Here is a 26,404-nt window from a genome sequence, read left to right on the forward strand (position 1 = left end):
AATCAAACGAAACGCGTTGAAAGTGGTTTCGGGGTTTCCTCCTGAATTCGAGAGTCACCAACCGCACACGTCTTAATATTATTCGTTTCTTCTACTATCAGTTTCTTTGTTGTTGTTGTTTTTTTTTTTTTTTTTCGTTGACAAAAAAGAAACGAAAAACAGCTCAGGAGGCAGGGGACGAATTTTTCGAAATTTGGTTAATTTGCTTACCATTACCCCAAACTTCCATGGCTAGTCGAAACGTGGCATTCCGAGAATGACAAACAAATGGTTTTCTTGGAATGCTCTTAATTATTCATGCAGACAACAAATGCCAGGCATTTTGAAAAGCTTATCACCGGTACATTGTTTGTATTGCCAACTGGACAAATGGACGTCGCTAAAAGAAAGAGAAAACTGCAATTTTTATGTCATTTCATTTTGCATTTTACATGCCAATTACACTTTCGATCGCTGGCACTTCGTATCCCAGCGTCCAGTAAATTCAATTAGAGAACATTTGGTTATATAGTTCGTTATTTCAATCACAAATTAAAAGCACAACTTGAAAGCATCTTTAAGAAATGTGGGTTCTAGTATAGTGTATCAACTAAGTCATTAGCGAGCATCGTGAAGTAGACTGCATAATGTACGAGGTGTGGCGTGAGAACTTATTGAATTAAGAGGGCCAGCAATAAAGCGATAAGGCCCGCCCACGTCGTGCTGGACTGCGAAGCAGAACTCGGAATTTCCATCACAAAAGAAACGCCAATCGATTCCGTCTTGACCCAATATGTCGTCGAGTTTTGCACGAACGTAGTTCTGCAATAAACCAAACTCGTTAGATTATCTGATTTCACGAGAATTAGAAAGGCCGGTGTGATTTACATCATTTGGACAACTCAATCTAACCTGAAAACTGCCGTTCCCATGTAATAAAGAGGCGGTTGCCATTTGATTTTCACCAAACTCTTCTCGGTGTTATTCGTATGTGTAACAGCATTCTTCATCGTTTTAGCAAAATTGGATTAAATTAGCGTTCAAGTGAATAAACATTTGAATGCCAACTTATACCGTGAAACCATCGGTGCAGTTAAGCAACTGGCCATCAACGGGTTCTGTAAAAGTTCCGATGGGTTTTGTATCCTCGTCCTTATCGAATGCCATTATAAGGAAACCTGATGTTCACAAAAATCGCTCCTTAGTAATAAATAACTAACTTTGAAAGCAAAAATTGTTGAGAAGCATCTTCATACGCAACACACAATACCTTTGAAAGTAGCACCAGCTGAGGCTCGCAGTTCCAGTTGCACAGGATCGTCCATCAAGACGTACTCCTTTAACAAATCACCGCATCAATTCACAAATTCAAACTCGATATGCTGCCAAATTTTGCGAACAATAGCAAAAACAAAAAAAAAAAAACGGAGATTTACCCCAACTGGAATTTCTGCCTTGAAGGGCGATGCAGAGGTTTGCGGTTCGTATCCATGTTGAGGTGTCATGCTCCCGCAGGCGGCCGTTGGTGCTCCATTCGGTGATGCGTTTGCAGTCGGCAAGACGAGTAACGTGAAGACACTAACTATCACGCAAGTGAACATTTTTCTTGGCGACACGATCTGTGGTTGAAACGTACGCGACTGATGTACCGGTGTCCGCCACCTGGACTATTTATCCGGTCGGCCTACGTGCATGGCTTGAGCATTAACTAGTATCTTCTTTGTTAAACAAAAAATAAAAAAAAATGGATGTGTTGCACTTGGAGTTGGACGAGTGATACGTACTTCGACCTTCAGAATAAAAGGCGGCTTTAAACATCCTGGTAATCTCACCGGGAATTGAAAACAGCGTGATGGATCTTGTTTATTTGTCGAAGAAAGTTGAATTCCATATCTTTATCTTCGTTATATGCACATGCTTTTATTCGCTGGTTTAATTTGAATCTTGTTTTATCTACTTAACACGTCCTTTTGTGCTTTTATATACGCTAATACAGCATTTATAAGCATAACGAATCCCATCATCATTAATTCATTGAAATCCCGTTCAGATATTGAAGAAAAGGAGTTTAAATGCCATTTATGTTATATGGCTTATGCTGTTTTATGCTGTTCTATTCATAATTTTATTTGGCCAGCTCAGGTAAAAGGCTCATTACAAAAGGAATCGCATTTTATCGGCTCTCATAGTCATCATAGGGTCGTGGGTGCTTCCGTCCGGCATGACGAACGTCACAGTTATGGATTCCGTCTTGACCCAGTAGGTGCTAACGTCTTGCACATAAGTGGTCCTGTTGATTTGTCGATTGAATATAATTCAACCGCTCTATACTAGGCAATGCTTCTTAATGGAGAATCTCACCTGAAAATGGCTGTGCCCATGTAATATTTCGGTGGTTGCCAGTCGACCCTCACTAGATTCTTCCCGACGTTATTCGTGTGCGTGACTGCGTTCTGCAATTTCGTGCACAAATGCAAATCAATTAGATTCGTGCACGTCTAGAAGCTACACTATTCTAGTAGGTCTATTTAGGGTTGTGCGAAAAGGTGTCATACCATCGTGCCACTGCCGCAGTTCATTAATTGACCATCGCTGCCTTCGATCAGTTTGAAGGTACCAATCGGTCTGGGAGTGGCAGAATTGTCGTCCTTATCAAATGCCATTATAAGAAAACCTAATTGGTATTATATCAACGTTGAGTTAAAATTTGCTCTCTGTCAAGGCACGTGGAAAGTGCTGTATACCTTTGAAATAGGTTCCAGACGAAGCACGAAGTTCCAGATGCACAGGATCATCCATGAAGGCAATCATCTATACATTTAAAAAAAAATTTTGATTCAGTTATTTGAATAACGTCATACACCAATTATCGGATCTCGATTTACTCCGGCCGGAATTTCAGTGTTGAAGGGAGACGAATTGCTTTGAGCATCGTATCCATGGCCAGGTGTCATGCTTTCGCAGGCAGCAGTCGGTGCTCCACTAGGTGATCCGTGGATCTGGTCGATCGGTGCCACCATCAAAAGCCAAAAGGCAGCGACTAAAGCACAGGTGAACATGGTCAATCTGTACGGATATTGCGATGTGTGTCTAGTAGACTGAATGTATAGGGACTGATTTGTTCACTTACTCTCGCTCAGCTATTTATATGCGATCAAAACAAGAGGCCCCAATCTTCGAGACTCTGTTGCTAAACGAACTTGTACGCCACCCCACTCCGGGTAGGAGGCGTTGATGGGTGAAACGGACTTTGTCAAATAAATAAATGACTTAAAAATATGAGCTACTATATACGCGTATGCAATTGTTGATATAATATATATACATGTTGTCCGAATATCGTTTGACTTTAGGGTTGTTTACACGGGTCTTCTCTCGTGTAACGTGTACGTCCATCCAGACGTATGAGCCTATATGTTATCAATCAAAATTAAATTGACAATAATATGTGCCATAAACGGTCATGTTGAGGTATGCCACTGACTTGGGTATAGTCACCGCTCCGTGTTTGTGTGGTAAAAAGGAATCAGGACCGGTTGGTAGGTTAACAACATCCCTCTTGTTTTGTAGAATAACAAACGTAGGGTATCGTCTTTTCATGACGATAACTCAAACTATTTCGATGGAAGGACAATTTTTGCATCTAATGTCAGTGGAAAAGGAAATGATGAATGTTAAACTATACATGAATAGTTAAACTGTATGATACAAATTATGTTAGTACCCCGGAAGCGCCGACTGCTGCCTGCGAAAGCATGACACCTCAACATGAACACGAACCGCAAAACAGTTGATCTCTCTCCAACCTCTTCGCCAAATATTTCGTACGAAATGGATTTAAGATTAATCGCACGTATAGTTTACCGTTGAGGGAAGGGGGGGGATATATATTAGTTAGAAAAAGGCTTTCAAGTTGAAGACTTCACTCTCTGTCATCCCACCAGGTGATTTCCCCTCACCGGGCAGGGCGTCCCGGTGAGGGGAAACCATTGCCGATCACAGCTGACCACCCGTCGTGCACTTACTCACGGTGGCACCTCTCCCGGCAGAGTCCCATCCCATTCGAGAGACGTGCCGTGCGCAAAAATAAAAACACCACTCGTGTTAGACCTACCATTATATACGATTAGTCTTCAATGTTTAATTCTGATCGATTTATACGACAACAACAACAAAAACACGTGAATTCAACTACGAACCAAATGAATTTTGATCCCTTCTTTTTTAATTTATGCGACTAAAAAATGTAAGATATTTAATTTTTAAAATTTATTATTTATTAAAAACAATAAGAAACAAATGATCGAGGCATTTAGGCGTACGTGCGTAGGGCAGAGACGTGCCGTCAACACAATTCGATCTTTGGACGGGCAACAGTCACCTGGCGACAGCCATGTAACCATCGGTCGGTAGTGCCGTGCGCATTAAACGCATTCGATGCCGAACGGAGAGCGGTCGGCTGGCGAGACGCTTGTACGTGATATCCACCTTTTCTCCCCTAATCGACATTTACACTGCAAACATTGTGCAATGAAAAACTGAATGACATGACTTTCCCTGCAGCTATAAACTTTGACCGCAGAAAAGCAATGGGTGGAAGTGAATCGGATAAATCCGTATAGCAACAATTATCGGTAGGAAACGTAACATGTAATTTGTTGTTTTCGATTTTTAGACGTCACACGGCTCATTATTGACGCAGTGCATTTAATCCAGAACGGATCAGAGATTCTTGTTAAAGACGGAATGCATATGGATATATTACTTTACAATCAGTGTATGTGTTGCGTATTTATAATCTGTTGTCCGAATGATCCACGTTCTAATAGATTTATATGTTTATGATTCCACCACCTGCCACTCCTGTATGGCTTAATTCCGTGTTAGTAGATGCATTAATATATTGGAAAAGCCAACACGATCTAAACGCGGGGAATGTCTAAGATGATCAAAGTGGAATCAAGGTTATATCTTATAGCGTTGCACCATTTGCAATGTCTGTCGGTTTACTAATCAATCTCGAGATAGCGTGAGCCGTGCTCACCTGCCATCTTTGTCCCGAAATCAAAACCGCTAGTCCAACTTGGACAGTTCAAGATTAAGGACTTTTTAAAAGAGATAGGCTGGCATTTGTTTACGTAACGTCTCACGCGTATACGCGTAGAACGGGATTCCATGACACGAGCGTACGAGATCAAGTAAGATGTTGTATTCAACAAAACAGATCCCAACGATCCTGTGTGCGAATTCACGCGCGTTAAAAATGCTTCATCACTCAGAAACTTTGCACATAATTTTTTCAGCTGTTTATTTGCTTCCAGAACACGATTACGTAATCAAATAAAATGTGGGTGTAAGTCGTTGCATGTAATATGGATCCTTAATAATCAATCGTTTCGTGTTATTCACTCCGTTTTAATGTCAAGTCAGCCCCAATGAAAATTTCAGTCAGTAATTATACGCGCTTACAATAAATTTGGAATAATCATGAACTCTGATCATGCAGAGCAGCTATGTCTAAACAAATCCCATCCACTTGATGAACGTTATCGCATCAAATAAGCCATCAATGAAAAGGTTATCAGGCTGATCCATGTCTTGCTCAATTGTGAGGCAGAGCTTGGAGTTGTCGCCACCTGTAATGACAAAACAAACAATGACGTAACACATAATTAATGCAATTAAAAAGTTGATGCTAAAAGATAATTGTACCGGAGCTTGCGTTGATGATGTTGGAAGCTCCATCACATAGGTAACGGCAATTGACTCTGTCTTGACCCAAAATGTTGTCGCGTTATGCACGTAAGTGGTCCTATAGAATCAATTAGAAGATGCGGTATGAGTTGCAAATGAAGTTGATTATGTAAACAAAAGATGAAATTAATTCTCACCTGAAAATGGCTGTGCCCATGAAGTTTTTGGGAGGGGTCCATTGCACGTTCGTTAATTTCTTTTCATTACGAGATTTGTGGGTAGCAGCGCTCTTTGTTTTATATTTAAAAGAATTTTCAGTTATTCTCTCTGAGCCCATTTGTATTCCAAAAGAAAAACCTTACCCCAACGATACCGGAGCAGTCGATTACTTTTCCATCACTGGGCAGTTTAAAAGTACCGATCGGCGTATTAGTGGCATCATTCTTGTCGAACGCCATCACAAGGAAACCTGGCATTTAACAGAATCATTCGACTAAATGCAAATGATAGTTTTGCAAACTAAGCCTATGTACCTTTGTACGTAGTTACGTCATTCACTGAACGCAATTCCAAATTCAAGGTATTGTCCATGATGGCATATTCCTAACAGAAAAGCGAGCCAATGAAATTCGTTCAATTCCAAAAGACAAAATATAATTGAATTGAAAAATATGTTTGCATTTTTTTTTTTTACCCCAGATGGAATTTCAGTTTTGAAGGGCGACGAATTGATGAATTGGGGATAGACACCAACACCATGGTTAGGTGTCATAGTAGCACACGCTTCAAGTGGCGCTCCATCCGGTTTTCCATCGATCCGGTCGATGGATACCGATGCCAACAGGAAGGCGAGGACGACAGCACAGGTGTACATGTTCTTGTTGCAAAGCATGTTGAAGACTGAATGCTTGCTTTGAATTTTCAGTGTATAATAAACGTTCTAGAGGCGACAGGTCAACTGTCGTCATCTATACGTAAAGGCTATTGCTGCATACTTTTAGAGTGTTCTGCCCATTTCTAGCACGCAGCAGATAGCGCAACTCAATTTTGTATATGATAGTCTTTACAATTTTATGGTTTACGTAAGGCTTCTTATATAAGCATTAATTGTTTGAACCCAGTCAAAGGGCATATAGTCGTCTGATGCTACTGGTCGTGTTCTCCAGTTAGGACGCCCTTATGTTATTTCGATGCGTCGGCAGGATTCAATGGATCGTGCGGGAAAAAAATTAACTTCATTTCCAAATCAGTCGAAAGACAAATAATGGCCGACACAGACAAACAAATATACGTATAGGTGAAGATCTTATAACGATTGCACTAGGCCTATTGCACGTGATAGAAGGAAGCGTAAAAATAAAACGTCTTATCATCGAGTCACGTTTAGAAGACACACGTCACCTGTTCTAAATTCCGTCCTTTTTTTTTTCTTACTGTTCTTTTGTGACCATCTGTCATTATCAAATCATGAAAAGCGTCGGCATTTATTTTCCATTGGGATTTCTCAAATGATTTTAATGTTTAAAACGCTCTGACCGCATGGAAGTAAAGGCGATCTATTGTCTATAATGTTTGATCCGAAGATGAATTATACGTTAGGCAGAACTTAAAGCTCTAGGATCCTATAGGCTGTGAGGTAAGATCTATAAAAAGCTCAAATAAACTTAACCTCATCTTCACGCATTACGTAATTGCGGGCGTCAAGAAGCCTTTGTTACACCTATAGATATAGGGGCTATTGTAATTAGGACGCTGCTGATAGCGAACGGGAATTTTTGTACTGTGTGTTGCAAAACTGTTTATTAGAAATTTGTGGTGTCCTTTAAACTAATAAACTGAAGAGTTTCGGAGATGAAAATCTTTTCGATCTTTGTCAACACTGAGTCAGTCAAACTCAAGGTAGATAGTGTTGAAACTGACGTGGCACAAGGACATTTACGTAAGTGAAGGTAAAATCGCGGCACATAATTTGATTGGCCGCAGGAAGAAAAGCTTGTCAAATCAAATGTGATAAGATTGCTGATCAATAGACACTTTGTTATCTCTTTCTTTGCCAAACAAAATAAATCAAACTCAAAGTCAATTGTATTATGTCCTCTTTTTTCGTTAGGGATACTCAACCTGCCTAAATAGTCGCCTACAATCATGACACACGTCACTCCTCCAACAGACGCATCAAATCAAACAATCCAACAGTCATTTTGCAATGTCATCTTTCCTCTGCATCATAATATCGTATATGCTTGTGCAGTATAAATGATAATGAGTCACGATTAACAAACGAATGGCACAAGACGCATATATCTATACTTCGTCATCGGTAGACACATCATCTAACTTTTCCAATTATTGCGGTTTATTGCTAACATAAAGCCAACGATGAACCATTCGAGATAAAAAGTGTCAGTCAGTTCAGGCCCCCCCGTATGACTCCCATGATCGTAAATGACAGATGGTGAGCCAACTTGACGAATAGAAGTGGACACCCTTTTTATGCTGAATCTTCTTTAATACTGAGGGAGCCCAACAACTCTACCGTAATCAGACCGCTGCTTATAATCAGCTAAATTAGGTAGCAATCAACAGTGGGCTATCCAGCACTGAAGGACAGGCATATGAGCATTCTCTTGGCGGAAGAAGAGTCGCAGAACTCAGTCAGGATTGTTAACGAGTGCACATGCTGACTATAACTGCGTTTCGTACCAAAATGTGGCTACGGAGAGGAGCAAATCAATTCACTAATTGCATCAACCATTGTACAACATTGTCCACTATGTTCATAATTCTCTTTCGATTTCTTACCAGCCATGTTACCAAAGTCGAGTGTTTTTCCGATAGTATTCCGCTCGGCGATTGCTCACCGATGAAATCTATCCACGGTGTCCAACCACAACAGGGTCCTCATCCTTTCGTTACTTACGCTGACAAGGTAAACGTATACAGCATATTTTTTTTCTTTTCATTGTTGAGGTGTGAATATTACTTTATTCTGATTTTGAATTGGTACGGTCGTTTGAATCCAATCAAAACAGTCGAAAATAATCAATAACGGCGATGTCGTAAAGTTAACGCTCACAATCAAACAAAGAGCTTTCGGTTCCGATGTTTCATTTAAAGGTAGGATTTCCTTCAATTACTTAAAAACAATCGATTAATCATGCGTCTGTGCAATTAAGGATATTTGGTAATGGCGTTTGACAGCGAGAGCAACTTGACTGACGTCTCCATTGGATCCTTTTTTCTACCCAGTGACGGACAAGTGGTCAGCTGCCCGGATGGACAATCGTTGAATGTATATAATATACTTTTAAATCTTACACGCCAATTACACGCCAACTATATATGGTATCAATATGACACGCACAGAACGCCGTGACGCACCAGTCCAGTGACAAGAAGCAGTTTGTTACCGTTAACTGGACACCTCCGAAAGACTATGTCGGTTTAGTGAGTTTCCGGTAATTTAGCATTTTCTCCAACAAACAAGCAAACAACGTTCAAATGAAAATGTTTTAATTCGGTTGTTCAGAACTACGTATCTTACCAACGGTACCGTATTTTGGATTAACACTCAAGCTGCTTATCTTGTACGTGTTATCGATCCGATAGCTATTACCCTTCCCCCGTCAACGGAAACACTACCGTTAACGACATTGTCATCAACGGTAGGTAGTAGCTGTTTGGCAAAAGGCCTAACAACCAGAATATACAATACTGACGGTATATTTTTGTCATTTCATATTGATTGTACAGGACACCAGTTATTCTGATATGGCGACAAGTGAGGGCTATGAAAGTATTGCTACCACCACGGAAGAAATGATGTTCAATGTGACAGAAGACGCATACAATTCAACCAATTCCTTTACGACAGATGAAACAACTACGTACGTCACCACGGGAATGACCTCTGTACGTTTCAGAGTGTCCTTTTGTAAACGATATATGAAATTGAATTGATCCAGAGATCTTGTTTCCGATATTTATGCAGACGACCAAGCCATCAGGAAGTGGGCCAACCTCCGAGTTCCGGCTTGATTTCAACGTATTGTTGGCCAGCTTGGCATGCTGGGCTGGGCTCCGGTTGCGTGACAAGCATTTACTACTAATCGTCGTGTAAAAAATCAAACCACGTACATTATAGCATTACTTTCAGTCATGTCATACGATAGGCAAACGAAACGTGTGTTATCTTTCGTATTTGAATTCTTAGCAATGCGGTGCATTTCAAATTGGCATAGCCAAAATAATTACTTTTGATCATTCTCAAAGTTTTCTTTTTTCTTTTCCCTCAATAGCATTGCTGATGCAACTTGCAAATCTCTGTCTAATCAATTCGTTGCACGATCTCCTTTTTTGTTGTTACTAATTAACTTGTACCTATCGTAACCCCCCCCCCCCAAAAAAAAAACAAAAAAAAAACAGCACCATAAACTACTCTAAGCCTGCTGAGCTTGCGCCATAATGAGTCAAACAGATATGGAGATAAAATAAAATACCGTGTGGTATCCTGTTCCAGTTTGGTCACGCATATGAGCTTAAGCGTCGAGGATGATGAAATGACTGAGCTGTTTTTTGAGATAAGCTCATTGAGGGTAAGGACTATATTCTCACAAAATGGTGCAGAATTACAAAAGACTGCATTAGAAATAAAACAAAAGGTGCATTCTTTTCAACTTTAATGGCCACGAGTTGAAATCGAAATTGCGGGTTAATTCACGGTCGACCATGATTAATCAAAACGAGTCAACCGGAAGGTGAAAACGTGATTTCAATCTGCCTTGCTGCGTTGGCTGTCACGCGTAGCTGCCTTTACTTTCTTGTGCAATAAAACAAGGTCATTCAAAAGATTGGTCTTTAAGACAGCGCTGGCACAGAGAAGGCCGCTCATCATTGAAGGCACGAATCCGGAACACATCACATCTTGGCCGCAAAGAAACAACCCTGGATTTAAAAAATAATAATTGATGGAAATAGACACGCCAAATACGGTAAGTTAGCAATTGAACGGGCGTTGGTGACGACATGTCACGAGTTTTTTTTTTAAATCATCATTATACCTTCGATGCCGGTTTCTGGGCGCAACAATGAAGCCTGTTTGGGAGAGAAGCGTTCAATACAATGTTCCAGGCCATAAATGGCACCTTCTTTGGCGTTTAGATAATGTTCGTTGGTAATTGGAGTTCCAACACTGAAATAATCAATAGCACCCTGTGGAAAAAAACAACGAGAAAGCTCTGATGACGTATCCTTTTAACACAATGGTAAATAAGAAAATGATGAATCACCTTAAGATCGGGGTAGAGGTGAGTTATCTGATCGATGATTTGCTGACCGATGGCGTTTTTCAGAGCGTTGTACTCATCGCCTCGCTTCTTAACCGTCAAATCAGACCATTGAGCAAACCAAGAATACGGGGCAAAAGATACGACTGTGATTGTACTGCGACCTATAAAAATCATCAAATGTATTAGCGAGTCTTCAATGCGCAGTTTCACTTTCTTTAAATACCTGGATATCGACTCTCCCACGATGGGTCTTTGGCAGACGGGAATCCAATGAAAAAAGCTGGGTACGGTTTGTAGAGTACATCTTCTAGGGTTTGATTATCAAATATTTTACTGAATCCCTGTTATTTGAAAAAGAAAATTACGAAATCATTGAAAACGGAAATGATATATCGACAGTACTTCTTCGATACTAGAGTCGGTAAAGACCCAGAGATTTTGGGCTTTAAGTCCCAATTCCTCAGTTGTACCGCGAAGGCCAATAAAGACGCTCAAACAGCCGATTCCTGGTTTCATCGTGTTTGTTATCGGCCAGCTGGGTGATGTTTTGGCAACGTTTTCCGGCAGAAGATTCAGCAAAGTGTTATGGACACCTTTATCAATAGTGAAAATTCGATAATCGATCTCGCTATCGGCTTCTTTTTCGTTTGGATTGTGGTAGTGGCTGCCGTGTTGCCACGACAACCACTTGACTGGCTTTTTAAAAATTTACAGTTTGATTCTCTACCTGCATCAGATATGACGATCGGAGCGTAGATATCGACTGCATTGTTCTCTTTCTTGCCTACTCGAACACCAGTCACCCGGCCTCCTTCTGTCAGAATCTGACACACGGGAGCTTTCATGAGTACTCGCCCTCCCATTCGTTCGATGACCGGGACAATTCGGTACGGTATTTCCGATGCTCCACCAATCGGATAATATGCACCTGAAAAATAGCGGAGGAAGAAAAAAACAAGTTTTAAATAATTTCCCAACTTTTGAATCACTTTATACCATTTTCGTAATGATCATGCAAAATCGCCTGCAGGGCGAAGCTGCTACGATTAGGCGGTTCGCCATAGGTGCCCCAACTGTAGGCGAACAATAGCTGCAGATCCTTGTTCTTGGTTAAACTCTAGACCACGACAATATAATCAAATCTAATTCAAGAAAAATGCGTTTTCTCTGTTGAATACCTCAATAACATCTTTCAATGTACGGCTGCCCAAGGCAAAGAAATCGCTCAAAAAGCGTGGTAATCCCAAAATGCTTATTAAATTAACGAGCCAAATGGGTACGATTTTAACTATAATCCATGCTTTGGTTTGTTTTCTTATTCTATCCACCATGGAGAAGAAAGTTTCAATAGCTTTTCGTTCATCGGGAAATTGCTCTATCAATTGTTTTTTCCAGACACCTCGACCGGAGGGGATGTTATACTCTCGTTGCGTCGGAGACATCGCGTCCACGATCAAACGATCAAAGTTGCTGTCTGTAAGAGATATCAAGGTAAGCAATCTTAATGATTAATTTTAAAAACATGTCTTACCAAGTGGAGCCCACTTGATTTGACCATCACTAATTTGATCCAACAAAGTGTGATTCAGGGTCTGACCAGAAAAGGTTCCAATGTAGTGAATACCCACATCAAATTCATAGCCTTCTGCCTTAAAGATGTGACAAGCTCCACCACACTTGCCATGCTTCTCAAGAACCAAGACTTTCAAACCAGCTTTGCTGAGGATGGCTGCACTTGACAATCCTGCCCAAGACAAAATTTGTAAATCTGTTCTAAGATCTAAAGAAATCTAACCTATAATTCTGATGTCTAACCTCCGATTCCTGATCCTATTACAATGGCATCCCATTTCTGTTCCGTAGCCAGCTGCTTGGTGAAGGCTGTCAAAGTATGGGCAACAGAATAAAGCAGAAGATAGTTAAGGAGTTTAAAAACTATTGTACAAATCCACATGAATCAAACCTTTTTTCAAAATTTCATCGCGTGTTTCTTGTACAGTAACCAAAGGAGTTGGGGGAGTTCTAGAATCCTGGGCAAACGGAGCTTTCCATTTCCCAGAGCGTTTTCTGGATGTGAAGAAACGTCTCTTAATGTAATAGCCCAGGAAAACGGCTAAGATTATTCCAGCCTGGTTTCGTCCATCTAGAAGCGGTGCCACGTTGAACAACATGGCCCTATTACCTTCTTAATTTATCACTGATGGGACACAACCTTTGAGGTAATGCTCATCCGATCGCTGATCACGCGTGACTAATAGCACGATAGTGAAAAACAGTGAATAATTTAAAGGCATGGATTTTTATTATGATTGAAGTTGTCTGGCGGGGATACTAGATGGCGGGATTGTTACTTTAAAGTAACGCTAGGTGGCGATTGTTGTATTTTTTTTTTCTCGAGTTCAAAATTTGACAAGTGAATTATTATGGTCCGCGAGAACTGAAGGGCAACGGAACTCTGTACAAGGGGACCGCCGCGTGCGGGTAGGCACATCTTCGAGCTCACGCATACATTTTCTGCCTTATGTAGCTATTTGTCATTGACGACGAGAGAGTAAAACACTCTCTTGTTTCTCCCAGTCTGCGGGATTTGTGGGACCCCCAAGAAAAACAAAACAACGTACACTTCTAACCAAATGAGCGGCACTTGGCTTTGAATTACAGTAAAGGCCACAAGCAAAATAAAAAGAATGGAAGGGTGAAGAAGAAGAAGAAATAAAAAGAGAGAGAGAGAAAGAAAAAGCATGCACGACCGAAAGAAAAGAACCCAAAATCGCCTTTGGGCGAACTACAGAGGGCGCCAGCAACCTTGGAGGGGGTTGGGATGGGGGTCTGGACTGGCGCTGCTATGCTGTACATAGGGTCTTTATCCCCCCCTCCCCCTCCTGCCCATCGAGTCTCTCACAGACACACAAAGTTTTTAGAACATTGCGGGACTCGTTGGTAGACAGTCCGACAACTCGTGTCGTCTCTGCATTCAATTTTCGAGTGAACCAAGACAAGAAAGAAACAAACGACACCATTTAATTGTGTTGTTTCAGAGTTTTCGTGACCAAATGCCGGAAGAATCGACACACAAAATGGGTCACTGGTGAAGAATTTCCTCGCGTGTTTAGTTGTGCTAGTGTTTGCGATCGCCAACACGAGGATTGTGAACAACACGATGATGATAGAGAATTGCCTTTTCAAAGTGGACAGTGACTACACGTAATGTCGTCTTAAACGCATTCATACACAAAAAAAAACAACGAAATTCTTGCTCGAGTTTTGCACTTTATTTTGAAAACGATTTGCCTCAATTGAAGAACATCATTGAAAAAGAAATGGCTTCGTCTAAAGTGGCTCGACGGAGACAAGGAAGTCTCGGTCTGCCCAAAGATTCGCCGCCACCACCGACCGTCAACGGCGCTGCTTCTCCAAGTCAAAGCCTCGACAATCTCGAAATGATCAAGACGATTGGTACATATAATATCAACCCTTTTCTTTTTTAACGAGTCAATAGAGTTACGAAAGGTTCTTGGATCGATGGCCAAAAACAAGAATCGTATGCTCCCAAAATGAAAAACATTTTGGAAAAGGTCCAACTTTTCTTTCGCCCCCTGTGTGTCTGGTAACACGAGCCGTATACTTTTTAATTCTCTCTCCGTCTGCCACTTTTACCATTGAAAATTCCGTGTGATATAAATCATTTTTTCGCCCATCGCGCCGTTCATTATATACTACTTTCTTTGCGCTATCTCTCTGCACACAATTTGGGCCAAGTTTATTGCCAACATGCAAGCTTGCAATCTTGCGTGTGAGACACGTTTTTTTTTCTTCTTCTTCTTCTTCTTCCGGCAAACAAAAACCTTTTTTTTTTTGTTTTGTTTTGTTCACGAGAAAGCGACATGTTATTTTTTTTTTTTTTGTGAAGGCCCTGGTGGAGAAAAAGAGAAACAGCGGGGTAGTTTCTGCCACACTTCCCGATTTAGGCCTGAGGAATTCCTTTTTCTTTCGAGTTCTCGTTCGTGAATGTAACAAGACATTTGGGTTTTTTTGAACAAAAAGGGCGCGTAAAAGTAGTGGAGATAAAAAGACGATCGTGCTCTGCTCATTTGCATCTACTTGACTATGATAATGAAGAGGCGCCTGGATGATGAGTGAGCCGTGAAAACGTGTGCTTTTCTCTCGACGATTCAGAAACAAATGACAATCGATTTGCCTTGATTGACTGTCACACACGTCCAACTGAAAAAGTGTGCAACTTTTTTGTGTTCAACGACACGTCCGAAAAGAAAAATCAAATTTGTTTTGGACAAAATGTAAGAGAAAACAACAAGATTAGTCATCTTTTATGTCAACTGTTGTATCATTTCATCCACGCTTGGCTGCTCAATGAGAACGAGTCCCACTTTTTCCCATTTTCAAATTGAAAATTGAGCAGACGAAATGATGCATTGTGTCACGATCTGATCACGACAGGGCCATAAAAACGTGTACGTTTTTGCATAATCGGTGCGAAATTGTTTTTCCCAAAAAAAAAAATATATATATATATATGAAATGGCACGTTGGTATGTGTTTGGTTAGTAATCGTAAGGTAGTCAAATGGTAGAAGCTAAAAGAAAAAGAAGATGGATAGGATCGTTAACCGGATACTAGAATGATTGTCCAGTCGGATTTGTGTGGCTCAAGATTGATTTCATCTATCTCTTACCATCCAATGAATTGAGGAGATAAAGTGTGGGGGGGGAGATCAACCACCCAACACATGGGGGGAGTGGCGCTACCGGCGTGATGTTGAGTGGCGGTGACTCATTGACAGTCGGTTCCATCCATTTGCCATCCAGCTGTTTGAATTTTTTTTAATTTTTCCTTCTTTTGGTCTTCCGTAAAATGTATTGCGACTTTACCTCGGGTCAAGTAATCGGACAACACGATCAGTTTTTTTTCTTTTTACCCATAGATGAATGTCACCTTGCCCCAAGCTTTTTTTTGTTTGGTATCTCTGCAATCCAAAAGTGTTTTTTTTGTTTTCTCACATCAGATTGTCTGCGTGAAAGACCAGTTTGAAAAAATTCATTTTTTTTGTTGAAATTTTGAACCCTGCTCTTTAAAATTGCCATTTATCGTCAGACAGAAGCGGGCGCGTGTCTCTTATAGCTTTTAAGATGAAAAAAAAAAAGAAACTAAAAATAAACATATATTTTTTTTTCTTTACTAAAAACAGACATGGACAGGCGAGAGCAAACACAACCAAACTTTTAAAAACAAAAAAAAACCCGGAAAGAACGACGTGATATTGGATTTATTGAACCACTCCCAAATGGGCCTTTTTACCTTTACAACTAATTTTGGATAGCCAATTTTTTTTTTTGGTTTTTCAATTTTCGGGCGGAGACTTTAAATTTCTATAAAAAAAAAAAAACAAAGAAAAAAACTGGAAATATTTCTTCTTTTAATCGATAGCACCGCCATGATTCCACAGGGTGGGGCGATGCTAGAAGTGCGGAATGATGGAATAGGTCGGAATCGGTCAGACACTTCCGGCTTTTTCGCTCCGTTGAGTTGCGAGAGTTTTGGAGGCGACGCACAAGTTTCCTTTTTTTCTTTTTTCATTTCAAAAAGGGGGGTAACGCCATGACTGATGAGACCCCGGCTGCGGTGGTGGCACCAAGAGATCCTTCCTTCTTTTTGGTGATGTTTGTGGTGGTAATCACATCTATATTTATAGAGGGGAAAAGAAAAGAAAAGGATAAAAATAAGCCATCACGGCCAACTGAACGAACGAAACTTACTGAAGCGTTTGCCGGATGATGGAGGAGTCCTTCGTCGACGACGTCCCTCTGAGAGTCGAACGCTTGGTCTACAACTGCAAAAACTTTAACGTTTTTTTTTTTTTTCTTCTTCTCTTCTCAACGAGAGAGAAAATAAATTTGGAAGGTGTCGACGTGTTGTTTCTTTCTTTTTTCTAGCAGTCGGAGTTTTTTTGTTGTTGTTTATTAATGGAAGGAAAGGTAGCCCCGAAGGTTTAAAAAAAAAAGTCCAATTCTTTTTGAATCTCCACAATCTGCGAGGTCTTTTGTTTTGGTCCTTTAAAAATGCAAATTATTGTCGTCTAAAAATTTGGCCGATTGTTCCTTGCCATAATTATCATTTGAAGACGTTGTTTATTGATGTCGGACCCAATATCCGTATTTGGATTTGACCTCCCTGCGATATAGTGGCAACTTGCGCGACCTCATTAGACTCATCTGTTTTTTTTTAAACGATTTGTTTGTTTGTTTGTTTTTTAAAAAACCCATTTCCGGGATGTTTTCAATCCCCCGTTTATCCAAGGAGACCTGTAAACGAATTTGTTTTTTCAGCTCTTTATTTTTGTTTGTTTTCATTGAACAACAGACAAACCAAGGTCCACGAGAAGAGAAATGTGATCCTCGTCTGTCTGGAATTAGTCATTGTAATGCACGAATCCTTGAGAAATAGGGAGACAGAGAGAGAGAGAGTGAGAACAACGTTTTACTACAAAAGAATGGTCACAGGTGAAGCCGAATGCGTTTCGGGACCGTCAACAGTTTTGGAAAGAAACGTAGCGACGTCGGCGACGTTGTATTATTAGATGCAGGAAGTTTTAGCGATAACTCGGGGTCTACCAGGGAAATAGGTTGTGGGCGTGAACTACATTTTTATTTTCGTGTTCTTCTTGAGTAGTAAAGAGAGAGAGAGAGAAGAAAAAAAGAGTAAAAATGGACACAAACAGATGCTGCGGAAATGGACTCATTTGCATCTTGGGAATTATTAGACGTCCAGTTTTCTTAGAATACCGGCTGACCCAATTGGACAATTTTTTTTTTTTTTCAAAATTGAAAATGAAAATAAATTTATTGGACAGGAACGGGTACCTTCGGTCGGGTTGTCCTGTGTCGTGAAAAGAGCACGCGGGAATACTGGGCGCTCAAGATCTTGGCCATTGCTGACGTGATCCGACTCAAACAAGTTCAACACGTCCAGAACGAGAAAAACATTCTGCTCAGCGTGAATCATCCCTTCATCGTCAACATGTGCGTCAGTTCCACCTTTTTTTTAAATTATTATTTGCATACATTAATTAATAAAAGACGAAATGGTGTGCATCCCACTTGAACCAATATGGTGGCACAGATGTTGATTCAATTTCCAATATTTATTCAGGGTGTGGACTCATCACGACCAATCGTTTCTCTACATGCTGTTCGACTACGTCTGCGGCGGCGAACTGTTTTCATATTTGCGCAACGCTGGACGTTTCAGCAGTTCCACAGGTACACGCAAAAAAAATAAAAAATCGTTTCATATTTTTTGGGGTTTTTTTTACAAGTCATTGGGAATGGTTTATCGATTGATGATGATGACGATACGGCAAATATTATTACGTTTTATCAGATAAAGGAAAAGAAATATGATGGAATAAGAATTTACGACGACTGTAATCGATAGATTTCACGAATAGGTTTTGTTTTGTTTTCGATTCAAGAAAAAAGAAATTGTATACATTTTGTATAATGCGGGACCCTATAGAGAAAGAGAGAGTCCATATTTATCGTCCATCGTGAATAAATAAAGATAGAAAAAGGAGGGGGTGGACTACTGCCGACGCAGAGGAGAACGGACCAAAGAACATTTTCGAACATTTGCATAGAATGGAAATGTTTCATTTCTTTTTCTATTTCTTTTTTTTTTAAACGAGAAAAATTGTTGACACGCGGGCAAATGTTTGCGTTTCTGTCTAAAAGGTGCTGGATAAAAAGGAACGGCTTTATCACCCCCTTTTTTTTTGCATACATAATGACGTGTTGGCGATGACGTATCACTGACTTTTTTCTTCTATTCTTTTTGGTTTACGATTGCTGATTCTTAGACGTGTTCATACAAGCGTCAGTTGCTTTTGTGATAGCATCTGGAACACATGCTTCTTAGATTTCCCGTAAAAGGAGGTGGAATTGCGTGGCCGCAGATGCCCTGCGCTCTTCTGGGGTCCCGTATTTGTATTGGGGAAACCATTAAATGCCCACCGATTTATGTCCAAATCCTGTTGGCACAACTAAAGAGAATTTCGAAATGGACGATCAATATGGAACATGAAAAATTAGTCATTGTTCGTTTAGGAGCGTTCGAGTTTCTCTGTATGAATCAAATGATCCATTCTCGCCCCATTTCTTTCTTTTTTCTTCAAAAGGTAACTTCTACACGTGCGAAATCGTGTGCGCTTTGGACTACCTTCACACGCAGAACGTTGTCTACCGAGACCTGAAACCGGAGAATCTTTTACTCGACCGGGACGGACATTTGAAAATCACCGATTTTGGTTTCGCAAAGAAACTAACCGACAGGTTGGTACTGCCTCCGCAAAGACTACGGGCCACTTGAAACAAGAGAGACACGCTGTTATTGGTCCCGCGTGCAACTTGCACTTCACACACTGCCTTGAGAACCTTGGCCACGTTTCATTGCCCTGAAGGCTCTGCGCTAAATGATAACATGGTGGTGGTCGGCTGGTTCGTTCAGTCCAAAACATTAAATTAAAAAAAAAATGTGTAATAATCATCTTTGAGAGAGAGAGAGAGAGAGGAAGGAAGGAACATTGCGGTCGTGCACCCACAAAATCGCACGATCTTGAAAGAAGGAAAAATTGTAAACAGGTCGTTTTGACGTTTAGCATAAAAACGTTTTTTTTTTTTTTTTTTTGTTGAAGGACGTGGACGTTGTGCGGGACTCCCGAATATTTGGCGCCGGAGATCATTCAATCTAAAGGCCACAACAAAGCAGTCGACTGGTGGGCGCTAGGTAAAGTATTCACCATCAGTTATTCTTTTTTTGAATTTATTTAATGTGCAAATCTCGGGGTTCTCTTCTTCCCTTTGGGCCATCGTCGAAGGTTAGGTCACGATTTTTTTCTTACTTTTTGCTATGTGCATCATAATGAGGCCAATTTGACTTGTGATTTCCATTTCTTTGGCCGAGCGAAATAAAAGGGAAAGCCTTTTTTTTTTTTTTTTGAATTGAGTGACATTGTCTCATGTCGTTTCTCGGCCATTTCGTTTTTCCTTTAAAGGAATCGCGTATTTTCCTTTCCGTCATAAAAATTTCCTTGAACATTTTTCCGCGTTTTGTTGTCGGCAATTTAGCATTTTTATTTATTTTTCGCTCCTTTTATTGAAAAAAAAAACAAAACAAAAAAAAATGTCAAAAGCGAAGAAATGTTTAGTTCAATCAATTGATAATCAAAAAATAATTTCGATCCAAAATAATATTCAAATTCGTTTTGAAGGGATCCTCATTTACGAAATGTTGGCCGGATACCCGCCGTTCTTCGACGACAATCCGTTCGGCATCTACGAAAAGATTTTGGCCGGCAAAATCGACTGGCCCAGGCACATGGACCCGATCGCCAAAGATTTGGTCAAGAAACTTCTAGTCCAAGATCGGACTAAACGGCTGGGCAACATGAAAGTGAGTCGTTTTATACTTTTTCATTCAATGCATATGTGACAACATTTAATGAGATGACGTCAGAATGGTGCCGATGATGTCAAACGCCATCGGTGGTTCAAAGGACTCGACTGGGATGACGTTTTCTACCGCAAACTCAAGGTAAAAATAAACGCAGCCCCGTCATCTTTTTCAATTTCATTTGATTTCATTTTTTTTTTTTGCATGGGTGTGTGAACGTAAAGCCACCCATCGTGCCGAAAGTCAGCTACGATGGTGACACCTGCAATTTTGACGAATACCCGGAGGCTGATTGGCAACGGACACCTTGCGTCACCGAAAAGGACTACAAACTTTTCGAGAGCTTCTAATGTCATTGTGTGGTACCCAACCCCCCACACACACATAACACTGAATTTTTCAATTTAACATATTTTTTTTTTTTTTTCTTAAAAGAAATATTTTGGACTATAGGAAAGATTTTTTTTTTTTATTATTGTACATAAAAAATGGCGCAGCTTTTTTTATTTTTATTTTTTTATTTATCATAATTTTCTATTTTTAGCGCAAAAAAAGCCGTTTGGCTTCATGTCATTGGTTTTCAATTTTTTTCCTCTTTCGACTTCGTGAATTATTTAGACGCGTTCGACAAGTTTTCAAAAAAAAACAAACAAAAAAGACTTGCCTATTTTTGACAACAATGTCTAGGAACTGTAAAAAAAAAACTAAGCGTCTCTCCATTTCTATTGTGTTGTAGTGTATCATATGCCACCCGTTTTTTTTGTGTGCGCGTACGTGCATAACGTAAAAAAAAAAAATGGTGATTTAAGAGTCAAACCGGTCATTTGTTTGTCACGGCCGAAGAAACACGCTGAAACGATAAATGGGGAAGGAAGACTTTTCTTTTCCTTCTTTGCCTTTTTGAGTGACGTCAAAACACGTTTGAAGTATATTTCCTTGATGACAAATTTAGAAAAGAAAAATACGTGACGATAGTTCCACATTTGTTTAGTTTCTTTTATTTCAATGTCTTTTTTTTTTTTTTTTTTATAAATCTAAATCATTCACTTTTTCGGGCTTTAGACATGAACGTATTAAAACATATTTGGAGACGTGTAACCGTGTCTTGGAGAGCTTCCCCCCTGCCCTTGTGTGTGTTGTAAACAGTTTTTTCAATACGAGAACGTCTTTCCGTCAACAACAAAAAAAAAATTGTTTCGTGAAAATGTTGTGCAATTTTTCGTTTCGAGTTTGTCTTTCCTTGTATTTTACAACGTGACAACGATGTGTGTTTAGAAGAGCGCTGAAATACAACGAATAACGAATGAATTTCGGAAAGAAAACGTGATTCATTCACGCCCGACGTTGTACAATAATTCTCTTTCACGCACGGCAAAGTGTTCGCGTCTAATAAAGAAATCGCAGTCGTTTTGAATTTTTATCTCTTTATTATTTAGATGTTTTAATTACTGGTGCAAGAGCATTTTATACGACCTACCAGAGAGGCTGCTATATATAAAAAATGTCGTTATAAATCAAACCGGGGGCGCTTCCCTCCCCCCACTCCGTCGTCCTTGATCTCAAAGTGATAATGCACTGCCCGTCTCGGGAGATGATGAACGAAAGTCAGCAACAGAGAAAAAGAATTTGTGCTGTGTGTGTCAGTGTGTCTATTGAAAAGAAAAAGTCCACTGGACACATCCAAAGGAGACTAACTGGGGCCTTAACTTTTATCACATTAGAGAAACGATAAATCAGGATCTTTTTTTTAAAAAAAAGAAAAGAAATGTTTATCTCTTTCCCTGAAGGATATAGCGATGGCATATATATTACACGATTCTTTCACGCCGTTTTTCACGCTTCTCCCTTCGGCCTTTCCAACAGGTCAAGAGGTCCGAACCGAAACAAAAAAAAAATCCAGGACTATTTTGTTGTTGTTGTTGTTTCGTTTATTCCCACTTTTCGATTCTCTAAAACGGCAAATGAATTCCCCTTAAGAAAAAAAAAAGAATTTTATCGACTTTATTAAGCGGCTGTTGGCTTCTCGCTGATTCCGTATCTAATTGTTGAAATCGTATCCAGAAAAATATATAAAAAAAATATTCCCTGGAACCGAGTTTGAAAAACAGCTGTTCGACGTCGTATCTATCGCTATATTTTATTGGTCGTGAGCAGGAAATTTGCTATTTATCGATATCTTCGCCGACACAGGGACGAAAGCAGGAAATCATGTTCTTACAATAACATTTTCTCTACTGCATATACTGTACGTATTATATATAGATATTATATTTTCTTTTAGATATTTGACTCGTGCTGCTTAGCCTTGCCCAGTAATCGCTTTTGGGTATATACCTGCAGCAGTCCAGTCACGAGCTCGCATCCCTACGCCCACACGTTACATTTCGCCTGTGCGGAACTTAATCATTTATTCTTTTAAAGGTCTTCAATTGAAACGTGATTGACGCTTTAGTGGAATGGACGTCCCTCGTTCCATGAAAACGAAGGTAAGCATTTCTTTTTAATGATTCCGCAATGTTTTTCTTGTGAAAAAAAAACAACAACAAAAAACGTTTGTCATCATCGTTCCTGGAATGGAATAAAACAGTCAATTTGTACCAAGGCAAAACAGGAATTACAAAACATGTCATTGAAAAAAACACAAAAAACAAAATGTAGAATTTGAAAAATTACTTTGGAATGAGCTGTTGATAACTGGTTAGGTTAAGAAGAAAAAAACCAGGAAAAATGTGGATGTCTTTTTTGATGCATTTTTCCGTGTGTTAATTTACGCATACGTTTAGTGTCGCTGTATATTTGGGTTATTAGTTTAACAGTTAACGGCCTTTTTCCCCCCCCAAAATGAACGAGCATTGCTTACACTGAAAGTTAAATATATATTTGAAACATTAATACGTCACAAGTGGTCGTTCACTGATGTAGCGTAACGGACCGGTCAACCTTGTCGGGCAACACGCGCAAGAACCCTGGGATTCGGGCGGGACCCGACTTGCGATGCGCAATTTCTTTTCTAGACGAACCAAGTAGTTCTTGGAACATTCCAGCCGGTTGTGCGTAGATACATTTTTTTTTTTTTTTTTATGTTAGTGAAAGTCGAAAAATCAACGCGATTATTAATTCACATCAAGTTTTGCATAAATCACAGTTTATTTGTTAATTGTGATCAAGGACTTTGTAGAAGTTAATTGGTAATAAATCTTAACAAGACGAAAACATCAATAACTGAGTATTCTTAGAAAGAAAAGAAAAGAAAAATACGAGAAGGAATGTAACCTCAAGCGCTTAATTATGCGGGAAATCAACAAAAATCAAGTAACACAAAGTAGTTTTCGGCAAAGGCCGCGTAGAGCGGATTTAAAGTAATTCAACGCCATCTGTTGGATATCACGCAATCATCGTCATTTAACTTCCCGTCCTAAAAATAAAGTAGTGCTAGTTCTTTTAAAGATAATAACTCGGCAAACCGGTTCTTCTTTGTGTTGCTCATCTCCAACGATGATCTTCTTGCAAGGCTACTTTTAGATTACATTTAATCCTTGAGCGTTTTTAAATCGCACTTTGATGTAATCTTAAATGTAAATGATCAGCTTCCAAAGAGTTGCCGTCAGCGCTAAATTGCCATCATTTACCTATTTTTTTTTCTCTCCTTTCTTCTCTGAGCTTATTTTCTGCTTTTTTTTTATGTTCAACATATCCAATTATTTATCCATTTAACATGTTTCAAGTGGGATTTACAGGTTTGAGTTATTCGAATTCAAAGCGGTTGCGCTACAAACCGCTTTAATTCCATTTCATTAAAAAATTGAGCAATTCACGTGAAAAATTATTCGATGTTCACGACCCCCGTTAAATTTGCAATCGGAATCATGCATAGTTTGCTATATTTAGATTTTTGCAACGAGCCCGACTTTTTATGCAAAAATTCTGAATTAAAATTTGTCTTGAAATTTGATGAAACTTTAAACCTAATTTATTATAACCAAAAATAAACGTAGATTTCGTATAAAATATTAATTTTTCCGTCACTTAAGCGGTTTTTGAATGAAACGGAGTAAAATTGCTGTTAGTTCAACAACTTTTTTCATTGTTTTTAACGTTTATTTCAAAAACTGTGAGGCCAATCGAAAAATAAACTTGATTTCCGTGATTATTATTCAATATTGAATCGAAATCATGTATTTTAAGCAAAATTTGAAATTTGGCCAAAAATGAAAAAGTGGGAAGGGTATAGCCTTCCCACTTTTGTCAAAATCTGCAAAAAACGACATCTCTTGGAATTCAACAAAAATCACCCATAATAATCAAAATTGAACGCTGATTTCAATTATGTGATTGGTTTTGTTGTTAAACAAAACCGCTTTTTAAATAAAATAAAACAAAGTGCTGTTATCGCCCCAACTTTAGTTTTTGTTTTTTACGTTTATTAAAATAACCAAAAGCCTAAAAAGAAAATAAACTTGGTTTTCGTCATTCTCATTCAATTCTGAATCGAAATGTTGTATTTTAAATGAAATCTAAAATTTAGCCAAAATTGCCAAAAATTGAAAAAGTGGGAAGGGTATAAGCCTTCCCACTTTTGTCCAAATTTGCAAAAAACGACATCTCTTGGAATTCGACAAAAATCACTCGTCACTATCTAAATTGAACGCTGATTTCGATTAAGTTATTGGTTTTCTTGTTAAATCAGCCGTTTTAAAAATTAATGAAAACAGCGCTGTTAACGCACCAACTTAATTTACGGTTTTTAACGTTTAAATTAAAAATTACAAGACCAATAGAAAAATAAACCTGATTTTCGTCATTCTCATTCAATTTTGAATCGAAATCATGTATTTTAAACGAAATCTCAAATTTAGCCAAAACTGAAAAAGTGGGAAGGGTATAGCCTTCCCACTTTTGGCAAAATCTGCAAAAAAACGAAATCTCTTGGAATTCAATAAAAATCACACGGTATGATCAACATTGAACGTTGATTACGGATACACTGTTAGTTTTCCCGTTAATCACATATTTTTGGAATAAAACACAATCAAATTGGTTTGAGCGTAACCTCGTTTATTTCGAATAACTCAAAAATTACAAGTTGCATATGTATACGTATATAATTTTGAATCGGGATCCGATGAAATTTAGCCTGTTGTAACCATCGCTGATTCCGAATAAAATATTAGTTTTCCCATTAATTATTGTCGTCATCGATTGTTCTCTTCATTGTATCGCCTGGGGCGTTTTCTGACCAATGAAAAATATCTTTACGATAGTTGCATCACAAGAATAAAGGCCCATAGACCTCCAGTAAGACTAAAGGGATAAAACTTGGAGTTTTTCTACTATATACATATCATAGTGTAATGAACTTCTTTGGGTTTTTATGGAAGTATATAACGCCAGGCAAAAAAAAAAAAAAGGCAATCACCATTCATTTCCACCACCTGTTGGCACACTTTTTTTTTTTATTGTCCAGTTTTGCTGTACCTGGGAATGTTAACCGCCCAGCTTTTTTTTCTTCCTAAATATGTAGAATAAATAAGGTTGAATAGCTTGACTTTAATAGCGCCACTAACAAGTTCAAACAGAGTTGTGTTTCATTGATTTGAATCTTACGAATTATTCAAGGTTATCAAAAGAAGATGCGGCTGAAAAGAAATAAAAGTTTCTCCATAAAGTTTTTGATTGCCTCTGTTTTTTTTATATGCAGCAACATGATGTACGAAGGCTCGCTGGATAGCCACAAAGTCATATTTTATAGGCTCAATTTATTTGCATTCTTTTAGCCGATAGCGACGTTATCGATATTTTGGCATGAAATTCTTAATCAACACGAACATACCGGCGACAGGGCGGTGATCTGCACATCTTATTCACACACCGGCACTCCTTTGCATGTCTTGTATGTCAAAGAATGACTCGCATTTATTTAAAGACGACCTCATCGAGTTAAATACATTTTATTTTTTACAAAGTCAGCGCAACTGGTT

At 39.2% G+C, this 26,404-nt stretch overlaps 6 protein-coding genes and 2 long non-coding RNA genes across 14 annotated transcripts; 3 read left to right on the top strand and 5 right to left on the bottom strand.

The window, feature by feature from the left end:
* Window positions 1-380: 380 nt before the first annotated feature.
* On the bottom strand, window positions 381-1,633 carry LOC116922549 (putative defense protein 2). Its single transcript, XM_032928920.2, has 5 exons — window positions 1,416-1,633; window positions 1,250-1,316; window positions 1,054-1,157; window positions 892-983; window positions 381-801 (listed from the first exon to the last, which is right to left on the bottom strand). Exons 1-5 carry the CDS (start codon window positions 1,578-1,580, stop codon window positions 651-653), a joined length of 579 nt encoding a protein of 192 aa, XP_032784811.1. The 5' UTR covers window positions 1,581-1,633; the 3' UTR covers window positions 381-650.
* Window positions 1,634-2,090: 457 nt separating this feature from the next.
* On the bottom strand, window positions 2,091-4,009 carry LOC116922548 (putative defense protein 3). 6 transcript variants are annotated; one of them, XM_045174197.1, is made up of 9 exons: window positions 3,704-4,009; window positions 3,464-3,622; window positions 3,305-3,389; window positions 3,110-3,227; window positions 2,865-3,019; window positions 2,724-2,790; window positions 2,535-2,653; window positions 2,341-2,432; window positions 2,091-2,269 (listed from the first exon to the last, which is right to left on the bottom strand). In XM_045174197.1, the coding sequence occupies exons 5-9, from the start codon at window positions 2,997-2,999 to the stop codon at window positions 2,134-2,136; spliced, it is 549 nt and encodes a 182-aa protein (XP_045030132.1). In that variant the 5' UTR covers window positions 3,000-3,019; window positions 3,110-3,227; window positions 3,305-3,389; window positions 3,464-3,622; window positions 3,704-4,009; the 3' UTR covers window positions 2,091-2,133. The 6 variants fall into 6 exon arrangements, with proteins under 6 accessions (XP_045030132.1, XP_045030129.1, XP_045030131.1 ...); XM_045174194.1 differs by having other exon boundaries at window positions 2,865-3,045; XM_045174196.1 differs by having other exon boundaries at window positions 2,865-3,045; window positions 3,460-3,622.
* On the top strand, window positions 3,921-5,542 carry LOC116922555. Its single transcript, XR_004394094.2, has 2 exons — window positions 3,921-4,225; window positions 4,296-5,542. It is a non-coding gene; the product is annotated as an uncharacterized LOC116922555 (long non-coding RNA).
* LOC116922550 (putative ferric-chelate reductase 1 homolog) lies at window positions 5,271-6,647 on the bottom strand. The gene is made up of 6 exons (XM_045174193.1): window positions 6,368-6,647; window positions 6,207-6,276; window positions 6,036-6,142; window positions 5,871-5,962; window positions 5,692-5,791; window positions 5,271-5,615 (listed from the first exon to the last, which is right to left on the bottom strand). The coding sequence occupies exons 1-6, from the start codon at window positions 6,563-6,565 to the stop codon at window positions 5,526-5,528; spliced, it is 657 nt and encodes a 218-aa protein (XP_045030128.1). The 5' UTR covers window positions 6,566-6,647; the 3' UTR covers window positions 5,271-5,525.
* Window positions 6,648-8,154: 1,507 nt separating this feature from the next.
* LOC116922545 (ferric-chelate reductase 1) lies at window positions 8,155-10,900 on the top strand. Of its 2 annotated transcripts, none has more exons than XM_032928911.2 (7): window positions 8,155-8,602; window positions 8,706-8,790; window positions 8,850-8,965; window positions 9,040-9,131; window positions 9,203-9,338; window positions 9,427-9,560; window positions 9,665-10,900. In XM_032928911.2, exons 1-7 carry the CDS (start codon window positions 8,351-8,353, stop codon window positions 9,780-9,782), a joined length of 933 nt encoding a protein of 310 aa, XP_032784802.2. In that variant the 5' UTR covers window positions 8,155-8,350; the 3' UTR covers window positions 9,783-10,900. The 2 variants fall into 2 exon arrangements, with proteins under 2 accessions (XP_032784802.2, XP_032784801.2); XM_032928910.2 differs by having other exon boundaries at window positions 8,165-8,602; window positions 9,427-9,585.
* Window positions 10,263-13,250, bottom strand: LOC116922543 (all-trans-retinol 13,14-reductase). The gene is made up of 11 exons (XM_032928908.2): window positions 12,925-13,250; window positions 12,777-12,842; window positions 12,493-12,705; window positions 12,140-12,435; window positions 11,958-12,078; window positions 11,689-11,889; window positions 11,364-11,554; window positions 11,185-11,302; window positions 10,962-11,122; window positions 10,734-10,884; window positions 10,263-10,617 (listed from the first exon to the last, which is right to left on the bottom strand). Exons 1-11 carry the CDS (start codon window positions 13,130-13,132, stop codon window positions 10,445-10,447), a joined length of 1,899 nt encoding a protein of 632 aa, XP_032784799.2. The 5' UTR covers window positions 13,133-13,250; the 3' UTR covers window positions 10,263-10,444.
* A 618-nt stretch (window positions 13,251-13,868) lies between these two features.
* On the top strand, window positions 13,869-21,734 carry LOC116922544 (cAMP-dependent protein kinase catalytic subunit 3). The gene is made up of 8 exons (XM_032928909.2): window positions 13,869-14,417; window positions 17,830-17,998; window positions 18,129-18,238; window positions 19,153-19,306; window positions 19,669-19,760; window positions 20,245-20,426; window positions 20,490-20,567; window positions 20,651-21,734. The coding sequence occupies exons 1-8, from the start codon at window positions 14,282-14,284 to the stop codon at window positions 20,774-20,776; spliced, it is 1,047 nt and encodes a 348-aa protein (XP_032784800.1). The 5' UTR covers window positions 13,869-14,281; the 3' UTR covers window positions 20,777-21,734.
* LOC123472536 lies at window positions 16,152-17,835 on the bottom strand. The gene is made up of 3 exons (XR_006646987.1): window positions 17,346-17,835; window positions 16,736-17,281; window positions 16,152-16,659 (listed from the first exon to the last, which is right to left on the bottom strand). It is a non-coding gene; the product is annotated as an uncharacterized LOC123472536 (long non-coding RNA).
* Window positions 21,735-26,404: the final 4,670 nt, after the last annotated feature.

This window comes from Daphnia magna, linkage group LG5, assembly GCF_020631705.1.
Source record: "Daphnia magna isolate NIES linkage group LG5, ASM2063170v1.1, whole genome shotgun sequence".
In the NCBI taxonomy this organism is placed as follows: domain Eukaryota; kingdom Metazoa; phylum Arthropoda; class Branchiopoda; order Diplostraca; family Daphniidae; genus Daphnia; species Daphnia magna.

Coding starts and splice junctions, on each gene's coding strand:
- LOC116922549 (XM_032928920.2), bottom strand. CDS start 1,580: ATGTTCACTTGCGTGATAGTTAGTGTCTTCACGTTACTCGTCTTGCCG. Junction 1,317..1,415: donor AGGCAGAAATTCCAGTTGGG/GTAAATCTCCGT, acceptor GATTTGTTAAAG/GAGTACGTCTTGATGGACGA. Junction 984..1,053: donor ACTGCACCGATGGTTTCACG/GTATAAGTTGGC, acceptor AAAACGATGAAG/AATGCTGTTACACATACGAA.
- LOC116922548 (XM_045174194.1), bottom strand. CDS start 3,038: ATGTTCACCTGTGCTTTAGTCGCTGCCTTTTGGCTTTTGATGGTGGCA. Junction 2,791..2,864: donor ACACTGAAATTCCGGCCGGA/GTAAATCGAGAT, acceptor TTAAATGTATAG/ATGATTGCCTTCATGGATGA. Junction 2,433..2,534: donor ACTGCGGCAGTGGCACGATG/GTATGACACCTT, acceptor ACGAAATTGCAG/AACGCAGTCACGCACACGAA.
- LOC116922550 (XM_045174193.1), bottom strand. CDS start 6,565: ATGCTTTGCAACAAGAACATGTACACCTGTGCTGTCGTCCTCGCCTTC. Junction 6,277..6,367: donor AAACTGAAATTCCATCTGGG/GTAAAAAAAAAA, acceptor CTTTTCTGTTAG/GAATATGCCATCATGGACAA. Junction 5,792..5,870: donor ATGGGCACAGCCATTTTCAG/GTGAGAATTAAT, acceptor TTGATTCTATAG/GACCACTTACGTGCATAACG.
- LOC116922545 (XM_032928910.2), top strand. CDS start 8,351: ATGCTGACTATAACTGCGTTTCGTACCAAAATGTGGCTACGGAGAGGA. Junction 8,603..8,705: donor TCGTTACTTACGCTGACAAG/GTAAACGTATAC, acceptor CAATCAAAACAG/TCGAAAATAATCAATAACGG. Junction 9,586..9,664: donor TCACCACGGGAATGACCTCT/GTACGTTTCAGA, acceptor ATATTTATGCAG/ACGACCAAGCCATCAGGAAG.
- LOC116922543 (XM_032928908.2), bottom strand. CDS start 13,132: ATGTTGTTCAACGTGGCACCGCTTCTAGATGGACGAAACCAGGCTGGA. Junction 12,436..12,492: donor AATCAAGTGGGCTCCACTTG/GTAAGACATGTT, acceptor TATCTCTTACAG/ACAGCAACTTTGATCGTTTG. Junction 11,303..11,363: donor CCGACTCTAGTATCGAAGAA/GTACTGTCGATA, acceptor TTCAAATAACAG/GGATTCAGTAAAATATTTGA.
- LOC116922544 (XM_032928909.2), top strand. CDS start 14,282: ATGGCTTCGTCTAAAGTGGCTCGACGGAGACAAGGAAGTCTCGGTCTG. Junction 19,307..19,668: donor GCAAAGAAACTAACCGACAG/GTTGGTACTGCC, acceptor TTTTTGTTGAAG/GACGTGGACGTTGTGCGGGA. Junction 20,427..20,489: donor AACGGCTGGGCAACATGAAA/GTGAGTCGTTTT, acceptor AGATGACGTCAG/AATGGTGCCGATGATGTCAA.